The sequence below is a fragment of the Oryctolagus cuniculus genome, chromosome 1, assembly GCF_964237555.1.
Source record: "Oryctolagus cuniculus chromosome 1, mOryCun1.1, whole genome shotgun sequence".
Taxonomy (NCBI): Eukaryota; Metazoa; Chordata; class Mammalia; order Lagomorpha; family Leporidae; genus Oryctolagus; species Oryctolagus cuniculus.
Window position 1 is genome coordinate 231,634,260 of NC_091432.1, and position 16,870 is coordinate 231,651,129.

Below are 16,870 nucleotides of genomic sequence, written 5' to 3' on the forward strand. Positions count from 1 at the left end.
AAGTAGGACCCGGCACGGAGCCGCAGAGCTTGCGGTGTGCCGTCTCCTTTGGAGGCACTTTCTCTGGGTGAGGTCAAATGGAGCGAGTCTTGTATCAGTGGAAGCAGGTGGTACACAGGTCGCGGGGGTATCTTTCTCATACTTAGTGAAACCCTCTTCTGTCCGTGCTACGAGGCTTCCCTTCCACAGGGCAGAGGCACTACAGGCAGCGTCGAGGCCTTTTGACCTCTCCGACGCTCCGTCCCAGCCAGGAGGTGCGTGCGTCCCGCCCCGCCCACCCGGCCGCGGACGTCCGCTGCCATGGCGACGCTGCTGCGCCGGCTGCGCGCCCAGCGCCGGCTGCCGAGCCGCTCGGCGTCCGCTGCAGGCACGTGCCGCCGGGCCCAGCTGGGGCTGCGAGAGCCCGGGGCCTCCTCTGACCGCGGCCTTTTTCTTGTCCCGCAGATGTGCCCCTCCGGGCCGGGAGCCATGGCGCCGGCCTGCTGTACCCGGACCACATTCCCACGTCCCCGCTGCAGAAGGCGCTGCTGGCCGCGGGGTCTGCCGCCATGGCGCTGTACGACCCGTATCGCCACGGTGAGGCCCTGGGCACCGTCCTCCCTTTTCCTTGGCAGCCCGGGCAGGGCCGCGACCTAGGCCTCCGTTCCCGATGGGTAGCTGGAGAATGGACTCTGGCCGGAAGTTTATACAAATGCAGGTGCCTGGTCGCTCCTTGCGTGTGAGTTAGCCTGGCAGGGAGAGGGGAGGAAGGAAGGGGCGTGGAGCCCACCAGCTGCCTTTCTCAGCTGCTTCGGGGTGCTCTGTCACCCAGTCCGCCTGAGAACCTCAGCCACGGGGCTGGTTTTCACGGACCCACCTCGGCGACCTCGCACTAGAGAGTGAACGTGGAGGTCAAAGGCCACGCCTGGAAGAAAGGCGTTAACCTGTTCTCCACGGCGGGTGTGCCGGGTCACCTACCCGTGACTGCACTTGAACTCGCACCCAGCTCTGTGTGGCCCCAAAGCCTGTGCCGGTCGGCGGACGTGATGTCTGATAACCACTGTGCACGTGACTCATAAATCCTTCAGAGCGCCTGCCCCGGTACACAGATAACGCCGAGAGTGATGGCTGGAGGTTACCGAGCCCTGGCTGGGTGCCGGGTGATAGCTGAGTGTTTGCTGTGAGTCCGTGCAGCCGAGAGGTGGTTACAGGTGGTTCCGTGTTACCCTCGTGTCATCCCGACCGGCTCAGCCCTGGCTGGTCGGGTAACCTGCCCGCCCTCACACCCCCATTTTGTGCCTGTTTCTGCCCTTTCAGACATGGTCGCCGTGCTGGGGGAGACCACAGGACGTCGAACCCTGAAAGTCCTCCGGGACCAGATGAGGAGGAGCCCGGAAGGTGCCCAGATCCTGCAGTAGGTCCCTGTTCCGCCTGCTGGACAGGGGTGCTTCCCTGGGGCTCCTGACCTCTGTGGAGTCACCCTGTTTCGGGCCTGTGATACCCTGGCCTGGTGGCTGCACGGGGGCTGGACGCTGCCCAGCCCAGAGACACCGTCCACCCGTCCGTGTTTGCCGTGTGCTGACCTCTGGGTTGTGCAGTGGTGGTTGCAGCATCGGGGGTCTGTGCTGCCGTTAAGGTCCTGTGACATGTGCTGGCTGTACCCATCGGGAGCCTGGCTCCCTGCCCCGGCTGTGTCCCCGCAGGCAGGAGCCGTGTCCTTCGTCCCTGCTGCCGGCCTTGCCGGTGTCTGGGTCTCTTTTAGGGCTTGTGGCTGCCCCGTGCCTCCCCGCCAGCCCCTGGCCTCCTAACGCTGGGCGTTTATCTGCCACTGTGGGCACCCCCCCAGTGCTCATGGCCTGCCTTCTGCCTCCCAGGGAGCGCCCCCGGATCTCACTGTCCACCCTTGACCTGGGCAAGCTCCGGAGCCTGCCGGACGGCTCCCTCGGCCGCGAGTATCTCCACTTCCTGGATGTGAACGTGAGTTTCCAGCTCGTGTGCACACGTGGGCAGCAGGAAGGGCAGAGCTGGCACCGGGTGACGTCCTGAGTGGCAGGAGCCCGGAGCTGCCTCCGTGTGCAGGATAGCGACCTTTGAGTCTCACGCCCAGGCTTGGTCTTTCTGCATGAGACACGCAAACAGGCAGGGAAGACCATTCCGAATGACAGTGTCCGAGAGAGAAAGAAACAGAGAGAAAGAGAGGTTTTCCGTGCACTGGTTCACGCCCCAGATGGCTGCAACAGCCAGGGCTGGGCCAGGCCAAAGCCAGGAGTCAGGAGCTTCTTTTAGAATCTCCCATTTTGGGGCGGGGCCCTGTGGTGCAGTGGGTTAACACCCTGGCCTGCAGTGCTGGCATCCCATATGGGTGCCGGTTCTAGTCCCGGCTGCTCCTCTCCCGATCCAGCTCTCTGGGAAAGCAGTGGAAGATGGCCCAAGTCCTTGGGCCCCTGCACCCCCATGGGAGACCCGGAAGAAGCTCATGGCTCCTGGCTTCAGATCAGTGCAGCTCCAGCTGTTGCAGCCATCTGGGGAGTGAACCAGTGGATGGAAGACCTCTCTCTCTCTCTCTCTCTCTCTCTCACTGTCTCTACCTCTCTCTGTAACTCTGTCTTTCAAATAAATAAAATAAATATTTAAAAAAAAAAGAATCTCCCACGTGGGTGCAGGGGCCCAGGCACTTGGGCCATTTCCGTTGCCTTCCCAGGCCACAGCAGAGAGCTGGATTGGAAGTGGAGCAGCCGGGTCGCAGGCCGGCTCCCGTAAGGCAGTGGCTTTACCTGCTCCCCCACAGCGTCGGCTCTTGCTGTGTGCCGTAGGCTGGGCTCACGCTGATCTCACTGAGTCCTCCCGACAGCCCTGTGCGGTTCGTTCCGTGCTCACCCTCTCTTAGCAGATGAGAAAACAGGCTCGGGGCAGTTACGCTGCCTGCCAGTTTCACATGGCTGGTGCTCAAGGAGGCACAACCCCAGATCCTGCTCTTGGTTTAAAATTCTGTTTATTCATCTGAAAGGCAGAGTGACACAGAGAAGGAGGAACCAGGAATTCCGTCCAGACCTCACATGCGAGTGACGGAATCTAAGAACTCGTTCAGTCTGCCGCCTCCTAGAATGCACACCAGCAGGAAGCTGGAGGGCAAGTGGAGGCAGAGGGGCCGGCGCTGTGGTGAAGCAGGTAAAGCCACCGCCTGCAGTGCCGGCATCCCCTGTGGGCACAAGCTTGAGCCCTGGCTGCTCCACTTCCGATCCAGCTCCCTGCTGTGGCCTGGGAAAGCAGTGGAAGATGCTCCAAGTCCTTGGGCCCCTGCACCTGCACGGGAGACCCGGAAGAAGCTCCTGGCCCCTGCCTTTGGATCAGCTCAGCTCCGGCCATTGCAGCCATCTGGGGAGTGAGAACCAGCAGATGGAAGACCTCTCTCTCTCTCTCTCTCTCTGCCTCTGCCTCTCAAATGAATAAATAAATCTTTTTTTAAAAAAGTGGAGGGCAGATCTCGATCCCAGGCACTCTGATAGGGTAGGCAGGGGTCCCAGATGGTGGCTGACCCTGCCGTGCCACGACGCCTGCCCCAGGTCCTGCTGTTAAAAGCCACACTGTGCCCAGGCCCTGGGGCTTCGCATGCCCTGGGGCATCGTGAGTGTGGCAGTGCAGTCGGGCAGCCCCAGCTCCTGCAAAACCCGTTCATTCGGCGTCTGCCGTGTGCTGTGCTGGGGATACAGTGGTGCAGACAGACAAGGTCCCTGCCTTCTTAGAGCCTAGGGTCAGCATGAAGAGGCAGAGAATAAGGTTAGTAACAGTCGGCTTTCATATAGAAACTCAGACTGACTGTTTATGGAGCGCTGAGAATGTCCCAGGCGCCACTGGGATGCGGTGAACAGAGCCAGCAGAGCCAGGGCTTCGTCCTCGCAGGCGCTGCAGAGGAGGCGAGGTGATGGGATGGAGAGCGGCTGGGGGGTGACCTCGGCGTCGTCTGAAGAGGCCCCTCGGACGTGACCTGGAAGGTGGGGGGAGCCGGCCCCGTGGAGAGCGGGGTGGGGGCATTCTGGGTGCAGGGAGTGGCAAGAGCAGGGGCCCTGTGTGCTCCAAGCAGAACTGACCAGTGGGGCCGTGGAGGAGCAGGTGGGAGAGAGGCCGCGAGTGGGCTGGGGAGGCCCGCAGGTCTCAGGATGAGACAGTTTTGCAACAGGAAGCTGTTAGAAGGTCTGAACAGGATAGTAACATGACCTGATTTGTAAAAGGACCTCAGGCGGCAGGCATCGGGCCAGAGTGGGTCCAGCCACTGCTTGCGAGCGCCCTTCGGCCCCTGAGCCAGCTTCCCGCCCCTGCATCCCAGGGTAGCAGCAGAGGATGGCCCAAGTGCTTAGGCCCCTGCCAGCCGTCGGGGAGAGCAGGTGGAGTTTGGACTCCTGGCTTCACCCTGGCCCAGCCTTGGCTGTTGCAGGAATTTGGGGAGTGAACGCATGATGGGAGATGTTTGCCTTCTCTGTGACTCCCGCTCTCTCACTCTGCCTTTCACGTAACCAGAAGTAAGCCGCTGTTTCCAGACACTGCATTTGTCCCCAGGACGGTCGCCTTCCTCACACTGTCCTGACCCTGTTGCTGAGGGAGGGGGCCACCTGCCCCGTTCTGTGCCATTCTGGTTTCACCCACACGGGAATTTTGTCAGTGGGAAGCCTCACGGGGCGTCACCCAGGGGGCAGCAGCTTCTGCCGTCTCCCCATCCCCCGAGCCTGGAGCTGTTGCTGTGGGGGAGGTGGCACCAGGCGTGGGGTGGCCGGGCCGCCCTAGGCACCTTACCTTGTGACACCAGCGGGAGAAGGAGACCTTTGTCCCGGGAGAGATTTAGATAAAGGGTCACGGTGAGGCCGCTTGCCCTGCGGCTGACATAGCTGTGGGGTGTGGCCATCTGGTGGCATCGGGCTGACAGGCAGGGGCTGTGGGGTGGAAGGCGCCTGACCGCGGCTGCCTGCCCCACTCGCCGCCCTGGACCCATCCTGCGTGTCCCCCAGGCCTCACGCTGCCCGGCTGAGGCCCGACGCCTGCACTGGTACTGGCAGTGCTTGAATAGGGCTGCTGGTTCCAGTCTCGGCTCACCAGCGGACCGGCCGTGTGGCCCTGGCCAAGTTACTGTGCCTCTCTGAGCCCTGTTAGTCTTACCAGTACGTGAGGCTAGCTTCGACCCTTGGGCGGGTAAAGCCGGGTGGTGTATGCAGAGGACGGAGGTGGTGGATTGTGGGCGCCCAGTACGAGCGGCCATCGCTGTGGTCGCCTTCTCTTCCACACGGTAAGAGCAGCTGCAGGCAACAGGGTGTCCTGGGACACGGTGGGCCCACAGACCCAGACTGACCGGCACTGGGCCAGCAGCTCCGAAGCACAGACGGGACAGGAGAGAAGGCGGTTCCCGCTCTGTGCAGGTGCTGCCGTGGGCGGGGAACAAAAGGGAACTTGACATCTGAGGTCAGGAGACTGCCTGCGTTGGCCTTTTTTTTTTTTTTTTTTTTTTTTTTTTTTTTTTTTCTGACAGGCAGAGTGGACAGTGAGAGAGAGAGAGAGAGAGAAAGGTCTTCCTTTGCCGCTGGTTCACCCTCCAATGGCCGCCGCGGCTGGCGCACTGCGCTGATCCGAAGCCAGGAGCCAGGAACTTATCCTGGTCTCCCATGAGGTGCAGGGCCCAAGCACTTGGGCCATCCTCCACTGCACTCCCTGGCCACAGCAGAGAGCTGGCTTGGAAGAGGGGCAACTGGGACAGAATCCGGTGTGCCGGCGCCGCAAAGCAGAGGATTAGCCTAGTCAGCCGCGGCGCTGTAAATTGGCCTTTTACTCGTGTCCAGAGGCACTCATTCATCCAGGCCCTGAACAGGCGCCAGAGATACAGAAATGAGCAAAACAGCCAGCCCCGCCCCATGCAGCCCTGTCCATGGAAAGAACATGTGCCACGTGGTAACAAGGTTTCCTGCTGGGGCGACATTGTGGCACAACCCAGTAAGCCTCCACCTGCACCGCCAGCATCCCATCTGAACGCTGGTCCAAGTCCGGCTGCCCCACTTCAGTCCAGCTCCCTGCTAATGCACCTGGGAAAGCAGCGGAAGATGGCCCAAGTGCTTGGCTCCTGCCACCGTGTGGGAGATCAGATGGAGTTCCAGGCTTCTGATTTCAGCTTAGCCCAGCCATGGCCACTGTGGCCTTTTGGGGAATGAACCAGCAAATGGAAAATCAATCTCTTGGGGACAGTGCTGTGGCATCGCTGGTAAAGCCATCACCTGCAGTGCCGACATCCCATATGGGCGTTGGTTTGAGACCCCACCAGCCCACTTTCAGTCCAGCTCTCTGCTGTGGCCTGGGAAAGCAGTGACCCTGGACCCACATGGGAGACTGGGGGAAGCTCCTGGCTCCTGGCTTCAGAGTGGCACAGCCCCGGCCGCTGTTGTGGCCATTTGGGGGAGTGAACCAGCGGATGGAAGACTCTCTCTCTCTCTAACTCTGCCTTTCAAATAAATACATAAATCTTTAAAAGAAATCTCTTTGAATCTCTGTGAAACTGTCTCAAATAAGTAAGTTAAAAAAATGTTTACTAGCCACTTTAATAAGAGGATAAGAGCACAAAGAAACAGGATTGAAGGTTGATTGTATTTTTACATTTTTTATATATTAAATAAACTTTAAAAAATATTTATTTATTTGAAAGGCAGTTAGAGAAAGAGGAGAGATCTTCCATCTGGTGGTTCACCCCCCAGATGGCCGCACCAGCCAGCACTGGGCCAGACTGAAGCCGGGAATCAGGAGCTTCATCCAGGTCCCCCATGTGGGTGGCAGGACCCAAACACTTGGGCCATCTGCTGCTGCTTTTCCCAGGCCACCAGCAGGGCGCTGGATCAGCAGTGGAGCAGCCGGGACACCAGCCAGTGCCCACACGGGATGCTGACATCACAGTCAGCAGCTTTGCCCACTGTGCCATAGAACGGGCCCCTGTTTTTATTTGAGAGACAGAGAGACACAGAGACTAGAAGAGAGCTCTTCCATCTGCTGATGTAGCCCCTAAATGCCTGTGGTAACCAGGGACTGGGCCAGGCCAAAGCCAGGAGCCAGGAACTCTGTGCAGGTCCTCCAGGTGGATGGCAGGGCCTGACTGCCTGGGCCCCCCGCCGCCTGCCAGAGTTAGCAGGAGGCCGGGACCTGAACCCAGGCATTGCGGTTTGGGATGTGGATGTCCAAGCAGTGTCATAACTCGTGCCAGCGGCTGTCTCAGGGTTAGTTGTAATAATACATGTTGTTGAATATATCTAAAATAATACCGTTTAAGTAAGTGGTATTTTTAAATTGCTGCGGTTTCATCTTCATGCTTCAGTCTGAAGTCTCCCGTGTACTGCGTGCACACAAAACTCCCCAGTTGGCATTTGTCCCAATTCGAGGCTCAGTGGCCACATTGGGCTGACGTCTGCCATCCTGGACAGCACAGGTGTAGGAGACATGAGTCACGCACACTAAACAGCAAGGTACAGAGGCTGCCAGAGCCCCCCCCCCCGCACCTGTCAGTCAAGGTCAAGGCTGCCAGAGCCCTCCCCCCACCTGTCAGTCAAGGTCAAGGCTGCCAGAGCCCCCCCCCCCCGCACCTGTCAGTCAAGGTACAGAGGCTGCCAGAGGGCCCCCCCCCCGCACCTGTCAGTCAAGGTACAGAGGCTGCCAGAGCCCCCACACCTGTCAGTCAAGGTCAGGGACATCCCCCCGGGTGGGGGAAACCTGACCAGGGCATGCGTGAGAAGTAGGGACTGTCAGGTGAAGACGGGGTCGTGGGAGAGAGCACTCCAGACAGCAGCCTGTACTGAGGATCAGGGGCCTACAGGCCTGTTCTTAGTTGTTTTTGTTTAAGCTGTTGACTTATTTACTTGAAAGGCAGAGTAACAGAGGAGAGCTTCTACCCACCAGTTTACTCCCTAGAGGCCTACAACACCCAGGGCTGAGTCTGTCCTGGGCAGGAACCAGGGACTCCAGCCAGGTCTCCCACATGGGTGGCAGGAGCCCAAGGACTCGGGCCATCAGCCGTGGCTCCCCAGGTGGGTTAGCAGGGAGCTGGATTGGAAGCAGAGCAGCCAGGACCCAAAGCACTGCTCTGATGGGGGATGTGGGTGTCACGAGTGGTGGCTTGCCCCGCTGCAACAGGCCTGCCCAGATCGATTGCCTGAAGCTGAGTCGTGTTAGGTGCGCTCAGGCTGTGCTGCCGTGGGCCTCCAGGCTGTCGTCATTTGGCAAACACAAACTCTGTACCCATTAAACAGCTGCCCGTTCCTGGGGCCCTTTGCTAGGGCTTCCAACAGGATGCAAAGCTGATGTGTGATTTGGAGTAAGCAGAGGGGTGCCGTCTCCCCGCCTGCCCTGCCCAAGCCTCCCCTGCTGGCAGGGGTGCACAGAAGCTGCAAGCTTTCTGGGGGGAGCTGCGTTGGGTGGGAGGAGTTCGAGGGGAGGCTGGAGAGGTGGGCCCTGGGCAGAGTGGGAGGAGGTCTAGGGGAGGCTCCCGGCTGTCAGAGGGTCTCCCCAGACACCCGAGCGCCCACCCGCTTCGTGGACGACGAGGAGCTGGCGTACGTGATCCAGCGGTACCGGGAGGTGCACGACATGCTCCACACCCTGCTGGGGATGCCCACCAACATTCTGGGTGAGTGAGTGGCAGCCAGCCGGCCGCGTGGCGGGGTCGGGGGCGGGGCTCCCCAGCGCCTCCGGCTCCAGCCCCGCCCACCACCGGCTGGCTCAGTGTCTTGCTTCCTGCTCTGCCCAAACATCTCCGTGGCATCTCTACCGCTCAGCCCTCTCCTCCATCCCGTCTGCCCCTTCTGGCTTCTGCACCGATGTCACAGTGTCCACACAGAGCTCCCCGCTCTGAACCCCCTGCAGCTCCCCGGCTGGGCCTCTCAGTCCTCGCATTCTGACCTTTCCAAGTGCTAGCCTTTGACCCCCTGCCCCAGGCCGAGCCCCAGGGCCCTGCACAGGCCAGGACTGGGCACAGCTGATCCCTGGTAGAGACTGGAGAGGAGCAGACGCCTCTCCAGGCCCTACCAGCGGCACCTCTGGCCTCTCCTAGCCCTGCTCACCTCCCACCCTGTCCCTCACCCCCAGGGGAGATCGTGGTGAAGTGGTTTGAGGCTGTGCAGACCGGCTTGCCCATGTGCATCCTGGGTGCACTCTTTGGCCCGATCCGGCTCAGCGCTCCGTACGTGTTCAAGGGGGCGGGACGTGGAGACTTGGGAATGGGGAGGGCGCGGCCCCTGAGCAGCCCTGGTGGTTTTCCAGGAAGCAGTGGTGGAAAGGACGAGGCAGGGATGAGGGCGGCCTGGTGTCTCCAGGGCAGTGGACGGAGCCTGGAGCCCAGGCTGGGTCAGAATGACTGGTGTCAGGGGAAAGCAAGTTCGGGTTCCGGAGTTGTGTAGCCCTCAGTTGAAGTCTGGGCCTCGGCACGTCTGGGAGGTGTGGCTTTGGGCATAAGATCGACCTCGCCGAGTTTCTGTTCCCGCACCTGAGAGGTGGGCATCGATGGCTGCCTCCTCTCGGGCAGGAAGCGCACTGAGCGGTGGGGTGCCCAGAGCTGCCGGCCTCGGGCCTCATGCTGTCTCCTCTGCTGTCCGCAGGCGCCTGCGCGTGCTGGTCTCGGAGCTGATCCCCTGGGCGGTGCAGAACGGGCGCAGGGCCCCGTGTGTCCTCAACCTGTACTACGAGCGGCGCTGGGAGCAGCCCCTGAGCGCTCTGCGGGCGGAGCTGGGCATCACGGCCCCCCCCAGGGACGTCCAGCGCCTGGCCCAGGCCTGAGCTGCTGAGCAGCAGGGTCTGGCCTGCCCCCCCCCCCACCTCTGTTCCTTCGTGGTGAACGCTGACCCTTGGACATCATTCATCTTAGTTGTCATTATCTCCACTGAGTGGCCTTGAGGGCCAGTCCAGGAGGAAGCGGGCAGCACAGTGGGGCTCCCGGGGGGCTGGGAGTGAGTGAGGAACAGACGTGTCTCAGGCCTGCTCCTGCCCCTCCCCGCCAGCCCTGCTGTCCTGCGTGTCCTGGCTGTACCCAGTTCCAGAGGCCTGGGAAGACAGAGGTGGGGGTGGGGGCGAGTCTGCCGTCCCAATAAAGGCTCCCCCCACAGTGCAAACGTCTGCCGGCCCTGCCTCCACCTAGTGCTGGCCGCAGCCCCCCAGCGCTGCAGGTGGAAACCCTGTCCCAACCTGAGCTTCCCCTGCTCGTCCCCGCTCCTGTGGTCTGAGGTCCGGCTGAGTGGGGTTCACATTCCCAGCTGCTCCTCCGGGTTCTAGCGGAAGAGAAAGCAAGTTCTTTGTGCTTTCTGAACGCCCGCTCCTTCACCATGAAAGGGGTCACAAACAGCACCCCCGGAGCTGCCCTGGGCCTTCCTGGGAGGCACAGAGAAGCACTCGAGGAGCCAGGGCTGTTTGCCAGTTAGTTGTTGGTTTTCACGGGTATCTTTATTTGAAAGGCAGAGGGAGAGACAAAGAAGTGTGCCACCCACAAGTGCACTCCCCACATTCCTGCAATGGCCGTGTTTGGACCAGGCCAGAAGCAGGCCCCAGAACTGTTCATGTTTCCCGTGAGGGCACTTGTCACCTGCTGCCCCCAGGGTCTGCTCGAGCAGGAAGTCGGGTGGGAAGTGGAGCTGGGACTTGAACCCTGGCACTGCACTAGGGCCTCCCCTGCAGCATCCTAACCACTGTGCCAAACACTCAGCCCCCCCGCCCCGGTGCTGTGTTCACCTTCACGGGAAGGAGTTTCAAGGCTGCCACAAACAGGTGTTTCTTTTGGGTCAGGGTCGAGGAATGGGGACAGGCAGGATGCAGAGTGTCGCTGGGCGAGCAGGCAGCCCTGTCTTGGGGTTTAGGACCAGCAGAAATCCCAAGATGGCAGAGCCTTTGGAGTTTTGGAGCCAACTCCTCACTGCATGTGGGTCAGAGCTAGGCACAGGCGCCCGGAGCAGCTGGAGCGTGGGCCTCCATGGAGGTTGTCCTCAGTTCCCCTATTTTTAATAATGGCACAGTGTATTCCAGCTGTGCCTTACCACCTCCTCACCTGAGTCCACCCGAGAGGGAGAGGCCGTCACAGGCGTCCCTGGAATCTGCGGGGCATGGATCCCAGGAACCCCGAGTGAGGCAGGAGCCCACGGTTCCCATGCTCTGTGAAGCAGCGTTGTGTTTGCGTGTAACCGTCTTCTGATTGCATGAGAGGCAGTATCTAGCCCAACAGGGAGACGACAGGAGGCCACGTTCCACGGCAGTACCCGGGTTCCGTTCCCGGCTCTGGCTCCTGACCCTGTGGTCCCTGGAGGCAGCAGCAATTGGGCTCCTACCACCCACACGTGAGATCTGCCCTGGGCTCCGGGGCTCCTGGCTCTGGCCATTGTGGGCATCTGGGGAGTGAACCAGTGGATAGGAGCTGTATTTCTCACTAAAATAATCACACGTACTGTCTAGGGGCTGGCCTTGTGGCCAGTAGGTTGAGCTGCCACTTACGATGCCGGCATCCCATATCAATACAGGTTCAAGTCCTCGCTGCTCTGCTTCCAGTCCAGCTCTCTGCTACTGCGCCCGGGACAGCAACAGAAGATGACCCAATTATTTGGGCCCCTGTCACCCACATAAGAGACCCTTTTGGAGTTCCAGGCTCCTGGCCCTCCCCTGGCTGTTACAGCCATGTGGGGAGTGAAGCAGTGGATGGAAAATCTGTTTCTCTTTCCTTCTCTGTCACTCTTTCAAATTCATTTAGAGTGACCAGGTCTTCCATCTGCTGGTTCACCCCCCAGATGGCTGTAACGGCCAGGGCTGGGCCAGACCAGAGCCAGGAGCTTCCTCCAGGTCTCCCCCGTGGCTGGCAGGGGCATCTGCTGCTGCTTTCCCCAGGCTATTAGCAGGGAGCCGGATCAGAAGTGGAGCAGCTGGGACTCAGACTGTCACACGAGGGACGCCAGCGCTGCAGGCAGCGGCTTTACCCACTATGACACGGACTGGCCCTTAAAATAAAGCTTAAAAAAATAAAATTACATATAGTACCTAATCCAAGGTAAATTCTGCATAAAAAGCAGTTATACTGTATTGTTTAGGGAATAATGACAAGAAAAAAGTGTATATGGTCAGTACAGATGCAAATTATTTTTCACAAATACATTTAACTTGCAGTTGCCTTAATCCATGGATGTGGGACCCCCAGATACGGAGGTCTGTGTGTCTGTGTTTTTTAAGATTGATGCTTTTATTTGAAAGGCAGAGTGACATGGAGAGGGGGTCCTGGACATGCAGGACCTCCATCCGGGTGTCCCATTGAGCCATCTTAGGACACATTAGCAAGAAGCTAGGTCAAAAGTGTGGAGCAGGCCTAACCTGCTGTGCCACAGCACCATAGGAGCAGAGCCGCTGCCGGTACCAGGAGTTCCCTGAGGACCCTCCCAGCCCCCCCAGCACCCCCCCCCCTCGTTCAGGGCCTGTGGCGCAGAGGAAGGGTGCGGGAGGTGGGGACCTCCCTCCGAACCCGAGTTTCTCAGGGCAGGCCTTGTCCTGAGCTGCGTGGACTTCTGCAGGAAGGGGGGATGGGCGAGTCCCTGCAGCTCCCCCCTCTGCAGAACGGGCCGCCTGACCGGACCTGCTGCCAGCTGTCCCTCCAGACGGTCAGCAAGAGCAGCCTCCTGCTGGGGTGGCACCTGTGTCACCAGCTCATGAGTGCAGGAAATGCCAGTGGCAGTCGCGAGGCCTTGCTCACTTCTGGTAGAAGCTCCCGTCCCCTTCCTCAGTAACCCCTGGTGGCCTTCCCCCTGCTCCCTCAACACGCCAGCCCCCTGCCTTTAGGAACAGCACTGGCCGGCTCCTTGCCATTCACATCACTGCCTGAATGTCACCTCAGAGGGGCCGTCCCTGACCACCTGGCTCCCGCCTGCCAGGCCATCACCCTTCCTCGGGAGCCCTCACCCCTGCCTGAGCCTGCCTCGCATCGGCTGCAGGTGTGTGGAGGACGGGTCCCTTCCCTGTCCCCGGGGAGCAGCGTGCAGCTCAGTCAGGCGTGGCGCTGTGCTCCTGAACACCCTACGTGTCCCCACGACGGCCCCCTAGAGGGGAGGCTGGCAGAGCCTCACTTCACAGCCTCACAGCGCAGACTGTTGGGCCTGCCCTGTGACGCACGGGTCTTGAGTTCTTTCGCGGTAGCCAAGGGAAAGCCCCCTCCCCTCCAACCCCGGCCTCATAAAACCCACATGGGGGGGGGGGGCGGGACTGTGGCACAGTGGGTAAACACCCTGGCCTGAAGTGCCGGCATCTCATATGGGTGCTGGTTGGAGACCCAGCTGCTCCACTTCTGATCCAGCTCTCTGCTGTGGCCTGGGAAAGCAGGGGAAGATGGCCCAAGTCCTTGGGACCCTGCACCCGCGTGGGAGACCCGGAAGAAGCTCCTGACTCCTGGCTTCAGATCGGCACAGCACCAGCCATTGTGGCCATCTGGGGAGTGAACCAACGGAAGGAAGACCTCTCTCTCTCTCTCTCTCTCTTTCTCTCTCTCTCTCTGTAACTTTCAAATAAATAAATCTTTAAAATAAATTAATTAAAAAAAAAATCCCGCATGGAGCTGGCCCTGGCCTGCCACGGGGCAGCCCTGCTCCCCTGCGGAACTCGGGGAAGCCTGTTTGCTAATCTGTGAAGTGAGGAGAGTGCCATTGGACCCGCAGGGCTGGTCTGTGTGGGGCTCGGCAGAGCCGCACGGTGGGGGCGCTGGGGAAGCACGCTGTCATTTCCCTGGGGGGGGGGGGGGGCGGGGGGCCTTTGGAGGCCGCCGAAGGCACTCGGTGCAAAGTCAGGCTGGAAGTGTGTGTGTGCGCACCCAGAGCGGGAGGACCACCACAGCTCCCAGGGCCCAGGAGTGTCTGCGGGGTAAACCCCTCCCGGTTCCAGCCCCAAACCAGTTTGGTGCCCCGGGGAGGCTGAACCCCGCACGAGTGCAATGCCAGTGCCTGAGAAGGAGTTTTCAGCACTGACGCCGGTTCCCTCAGCCGTGCAGATGGCTCACGTCGGGAACGGCGCCCACTGTGAGGTCAGCCTCAGCTGGGCTGCTCCCAGCCCCTGCCCTTGGCCCTGCACTGCCTCTGGAGGTCTTTCCACTCACTCCTGCCACCACACGCCCCCCCCCCCCGTCCCCATGGATCTTAACACACACACCCACTAGTCTGCAATCATCACACAGATATCTTTTTATTTATTTATTTATTTATTTATTTATTTATTTATTTATTTGAAAGGCAGAGTTACACAGAGAGAGAAGGAGAGGCAGAGAGAGAGGTCTTGCATCTGCTGGTTCACTCCCCAGTTGGCCGCAACGGTCAGAGCTGGCCTGAAGTCAGGAGCTTCTTCCGGGTCTCCCACATGGGTGCAGGGGCCCAAGGACTTGGGACATCTTCCACTGTTTTCCCAGGCCATACCAGAGAGCTGGCTCGAAGTGGAGCAGCCAGGACTTGAACCAGTGATAATATGGGATACCGGCACTGCAGGCAGCGGCTTTACGCGCTGCACCACAGCGCCGCCCCCCCCCCTTTTTTTTTTTTAAGTTTATTTTGAAAGTCAAGAGTTACAGTAGGGCTAGGGGCAGAGACAAAGAGATCTCCCATACGCTGGTTCACTCTCCAGATGGCTGCAACAGCCAGTGCTGGGCCAGGTTGAAGCCAAGAGCTTCATCCAGGTCTCCCACTTGAGTGTCGGGGACCCAAATACTCGGGCCATCTTCCACTACTTTTCCCAGGCCATTAGCAGAGAGCTGGATTGGGAACAGAGCAGCCTGGACACAAACCAGCATCCGTATGGTATGCTGGTGTTGCAGGGAGTGGCTTTAAGCCCCACAAGTATCTCCTGAGCCTGTGCTGAACTCAGAGGCCGAATTCAGCACTGCCCTGTTGGAGTTGGGCGGTCAGGCCAGCTGAGTGCCTCCCACGTGCCAGGCTTGAGCTGGGAGCCTGACCTGCATCCGGTCCTCAAATCCATACCCAGCCCCAGGAGGCAGGGGTGATGGTGATGACGATGCGCCCCCATTCGACGGGCAGGAACACCGAGGCCCCGTGAAGAGACAGGGTTTGCCCAGAGCCTCACAGCTGAGGCCAGGAGTGTGTCCAACTGGGGAGCAAAGGAGACCCGCAGTAATGCAATGAGTGTTACACCAGGACTGTGGAGCACACTGGCGAGGGACCCGTCTGGTCTGATCTCCGCCTGCCCTCTCTGTGTGCCCAGCTAGAGGCGGGCTGTCTTGTTCCCTCCGTGTCCCCTTGCTTGTGTCCTCAGGCTGGCCCAGTGTCCACTCGGGTCCTGCCTTGGCCTCACCCATGTGACAAGCCTGAGTGGAAGGGAGCAGCTGCCGGCCTCAGTGCCCTCCCCCAAACACTCACCTGCCCACTCTGCGCATGACCTCTGTGGTCAATTCGGTAATAACCGTGTTTACAGACTGGGGTCCTGATGTGGGCACAGTCAGCGTCCCCAACCCCTCTGCATTCACTCAACAAACATTTACTGAGCTGCTCCCACCTGCTCGGCCCTGTGGTCGGAAGCAGAGATAATCTTCCATCCACACTTGCTCTCGTGTGTGCTGCGTGGCCGGGGGAGGCACCACCAGCACCAGCACGCTCTCATTGCATCTCTAAGACGACGCTGGGGGCGGGCGTCCTGGCACAGTGGGTTAGCGGGCGTCCTGGCACAATGGGTTAAGCCTGAGGTGCGCACACCCCACACTGCCGCGCCTGCATCCAGTCCTGGCTGCCCCGCTTCTGATCCAGCTTCCTGTGAACTCACACCCCGGGAGGCAGCAGATGGTGGCCCGGCTCCTGCTTCAGCCTGGCCCAGCCCCGGCTGTTGTGGGCATCTGGGGAGTGACCCAGCCGACAGATGATCTCTCCCGCTCTGTCACCATGTCTTTCAGATACTTTTTTTTTTTTTAAAGAAGAAACTGAGTCTGTGAACTTGGATCTGAGAAGCTGAACCCAACTCCGTGGAAGCCCGTAACCATTGCCCTGCACTGCCTCCCCAGTGTGGTATCTGTGGAGGGCGGGGCGGGATTGCCCCGGGATTTCCCCCCACAACGCACCCTATGCTACCGCAGGAACAGGTCCCAGCGCTTATCAGACCAGAGTTCCATCTTGAACCTCCATAAACGGGGCCGGGGACTGCCCCTTCCTCCCTAAGGGCCAGCGACCGCGGGGGTGCCCCGCACGTCCGGGAATCTGGCTGGTCGCCCCTGGCTGGGCACAGCGCATGGTAAGGCCATGGATCTATAGGATTTTCTACAGCATGACCAGAGGCTAAAGTTAACCAAAGCGCCCCCAAATGCACGCCAGGCTGCTTGGAAAGTTCCAAGGCAGAGACGGGCCTCCGCACGTGGCAACCCAGACACCAAGTTTAGGGCTGTCAGGGCCGCGGACCCACAGCCTAGGGTCCGAAGGAGCTGCGCGGCTTCCTCACGACCCTCATAAAGGTACCGGCGGCCGCACAGTAGCCCAACGCGGGTGACGGAGGAGCCATCAAAATTCGACTCTGGTGGGACTCGAACCCACAACCTTTGAATCGCCAACCCAGACTCAGCTAGAAGTCCAATGCGCTATCCATTGCGCCACAGAGCCGGCTGCTGGAGTGCCGGCTCCAAATCACCTCTCTGCCGGAAACCGCCCGTCTAGCGCTCCCCTGGGCGTGGCGCTGGGCCTGGGCCAGCTCTGCCTCCGCCTCGGAGCAGGCTGACGGTGCCGACGGGGGCGCTGCCCGCCACGCCTGGCGCCGCGGGGTCCGCGGGGAGACCCGGCGGGCAAGTGCCCGCCTGGGTCCCCCGCGGCTCCGGGGGTGCTGCCTGCGGCCGGGCGCGGCTGCGCGGCGCGGACTACATTTCCCAGCGTGCCGCGCGGCAGCGCCGCCC

General features: G+C 60.4%; 1 protein-coding gene and 1 non-coding gene across 4 annotated transcripts; one reads left to right on the top strand and one right to left on the bottom strand.

The window, feature by feature from the left end:
• Positions 1 to 234: 234 nt before the first annotated feature.
• Positions 235 to 10,097, top strand: COQ4 (coenzyme Q4). Of its 3 annotated transcripts, XM_008251004.4 has the most exons (7): positions 235 to 367; positions 445 to 576; positions 1,297 to 1,393; positions 1,854 to 1,956; positions 8,491 to 8,620; positions 9,079 to 9,172; positions 9,588 to 10,097. In XM_008251004.4, the coding sequence occupies exons 1-7, from the start codon at positions 301 to 303 to the stop codon at positions 9,763 to 9,765; spliced, it is 801 nt and encodes a 266-aa protein (XP_008249226.3). In that variant the 5' UTR covers positions 235 to 300; the 3' UTR covers positions 9,766 to 10,097. The 3 variants fall into 3 exon arrangements, with proteins under 3 accessions (XP_008249226.3, XP_069913532.1, XP_069913539.1); XM_070057438.1 differs by lacking the exons at positions 235 to 367; positions 445 to 576 and adding an exon at positions 1,019 to 1,159 and having other exon boundaries at positions 1,297 to 1,377; XM_070057431.1 differs by lacking the exons at positions 8,491 to 8,620; positions 9,079 to 9,172; positions 9,588 to 10,097 and adding an exon at positions 2,991 to 3,449.
• A 6,395-nt stretch (positions 10,098 to 16,492) lies between these two features.
• On the bottom strand, positions 16,493 to 16,583 carry TRNAR-UCU (transfer RNA arginine (anticodon UCU)). Its single transcript is given in 2 exon segments — positions 16,493 to 16,528; positions 16,547 to 16,583. It is a non-coding gene; the product is annotated as a tRNA-Arg (tRNA).
• Positions 16,584 to 16,870: the final 287 nt, after the last annotated feature.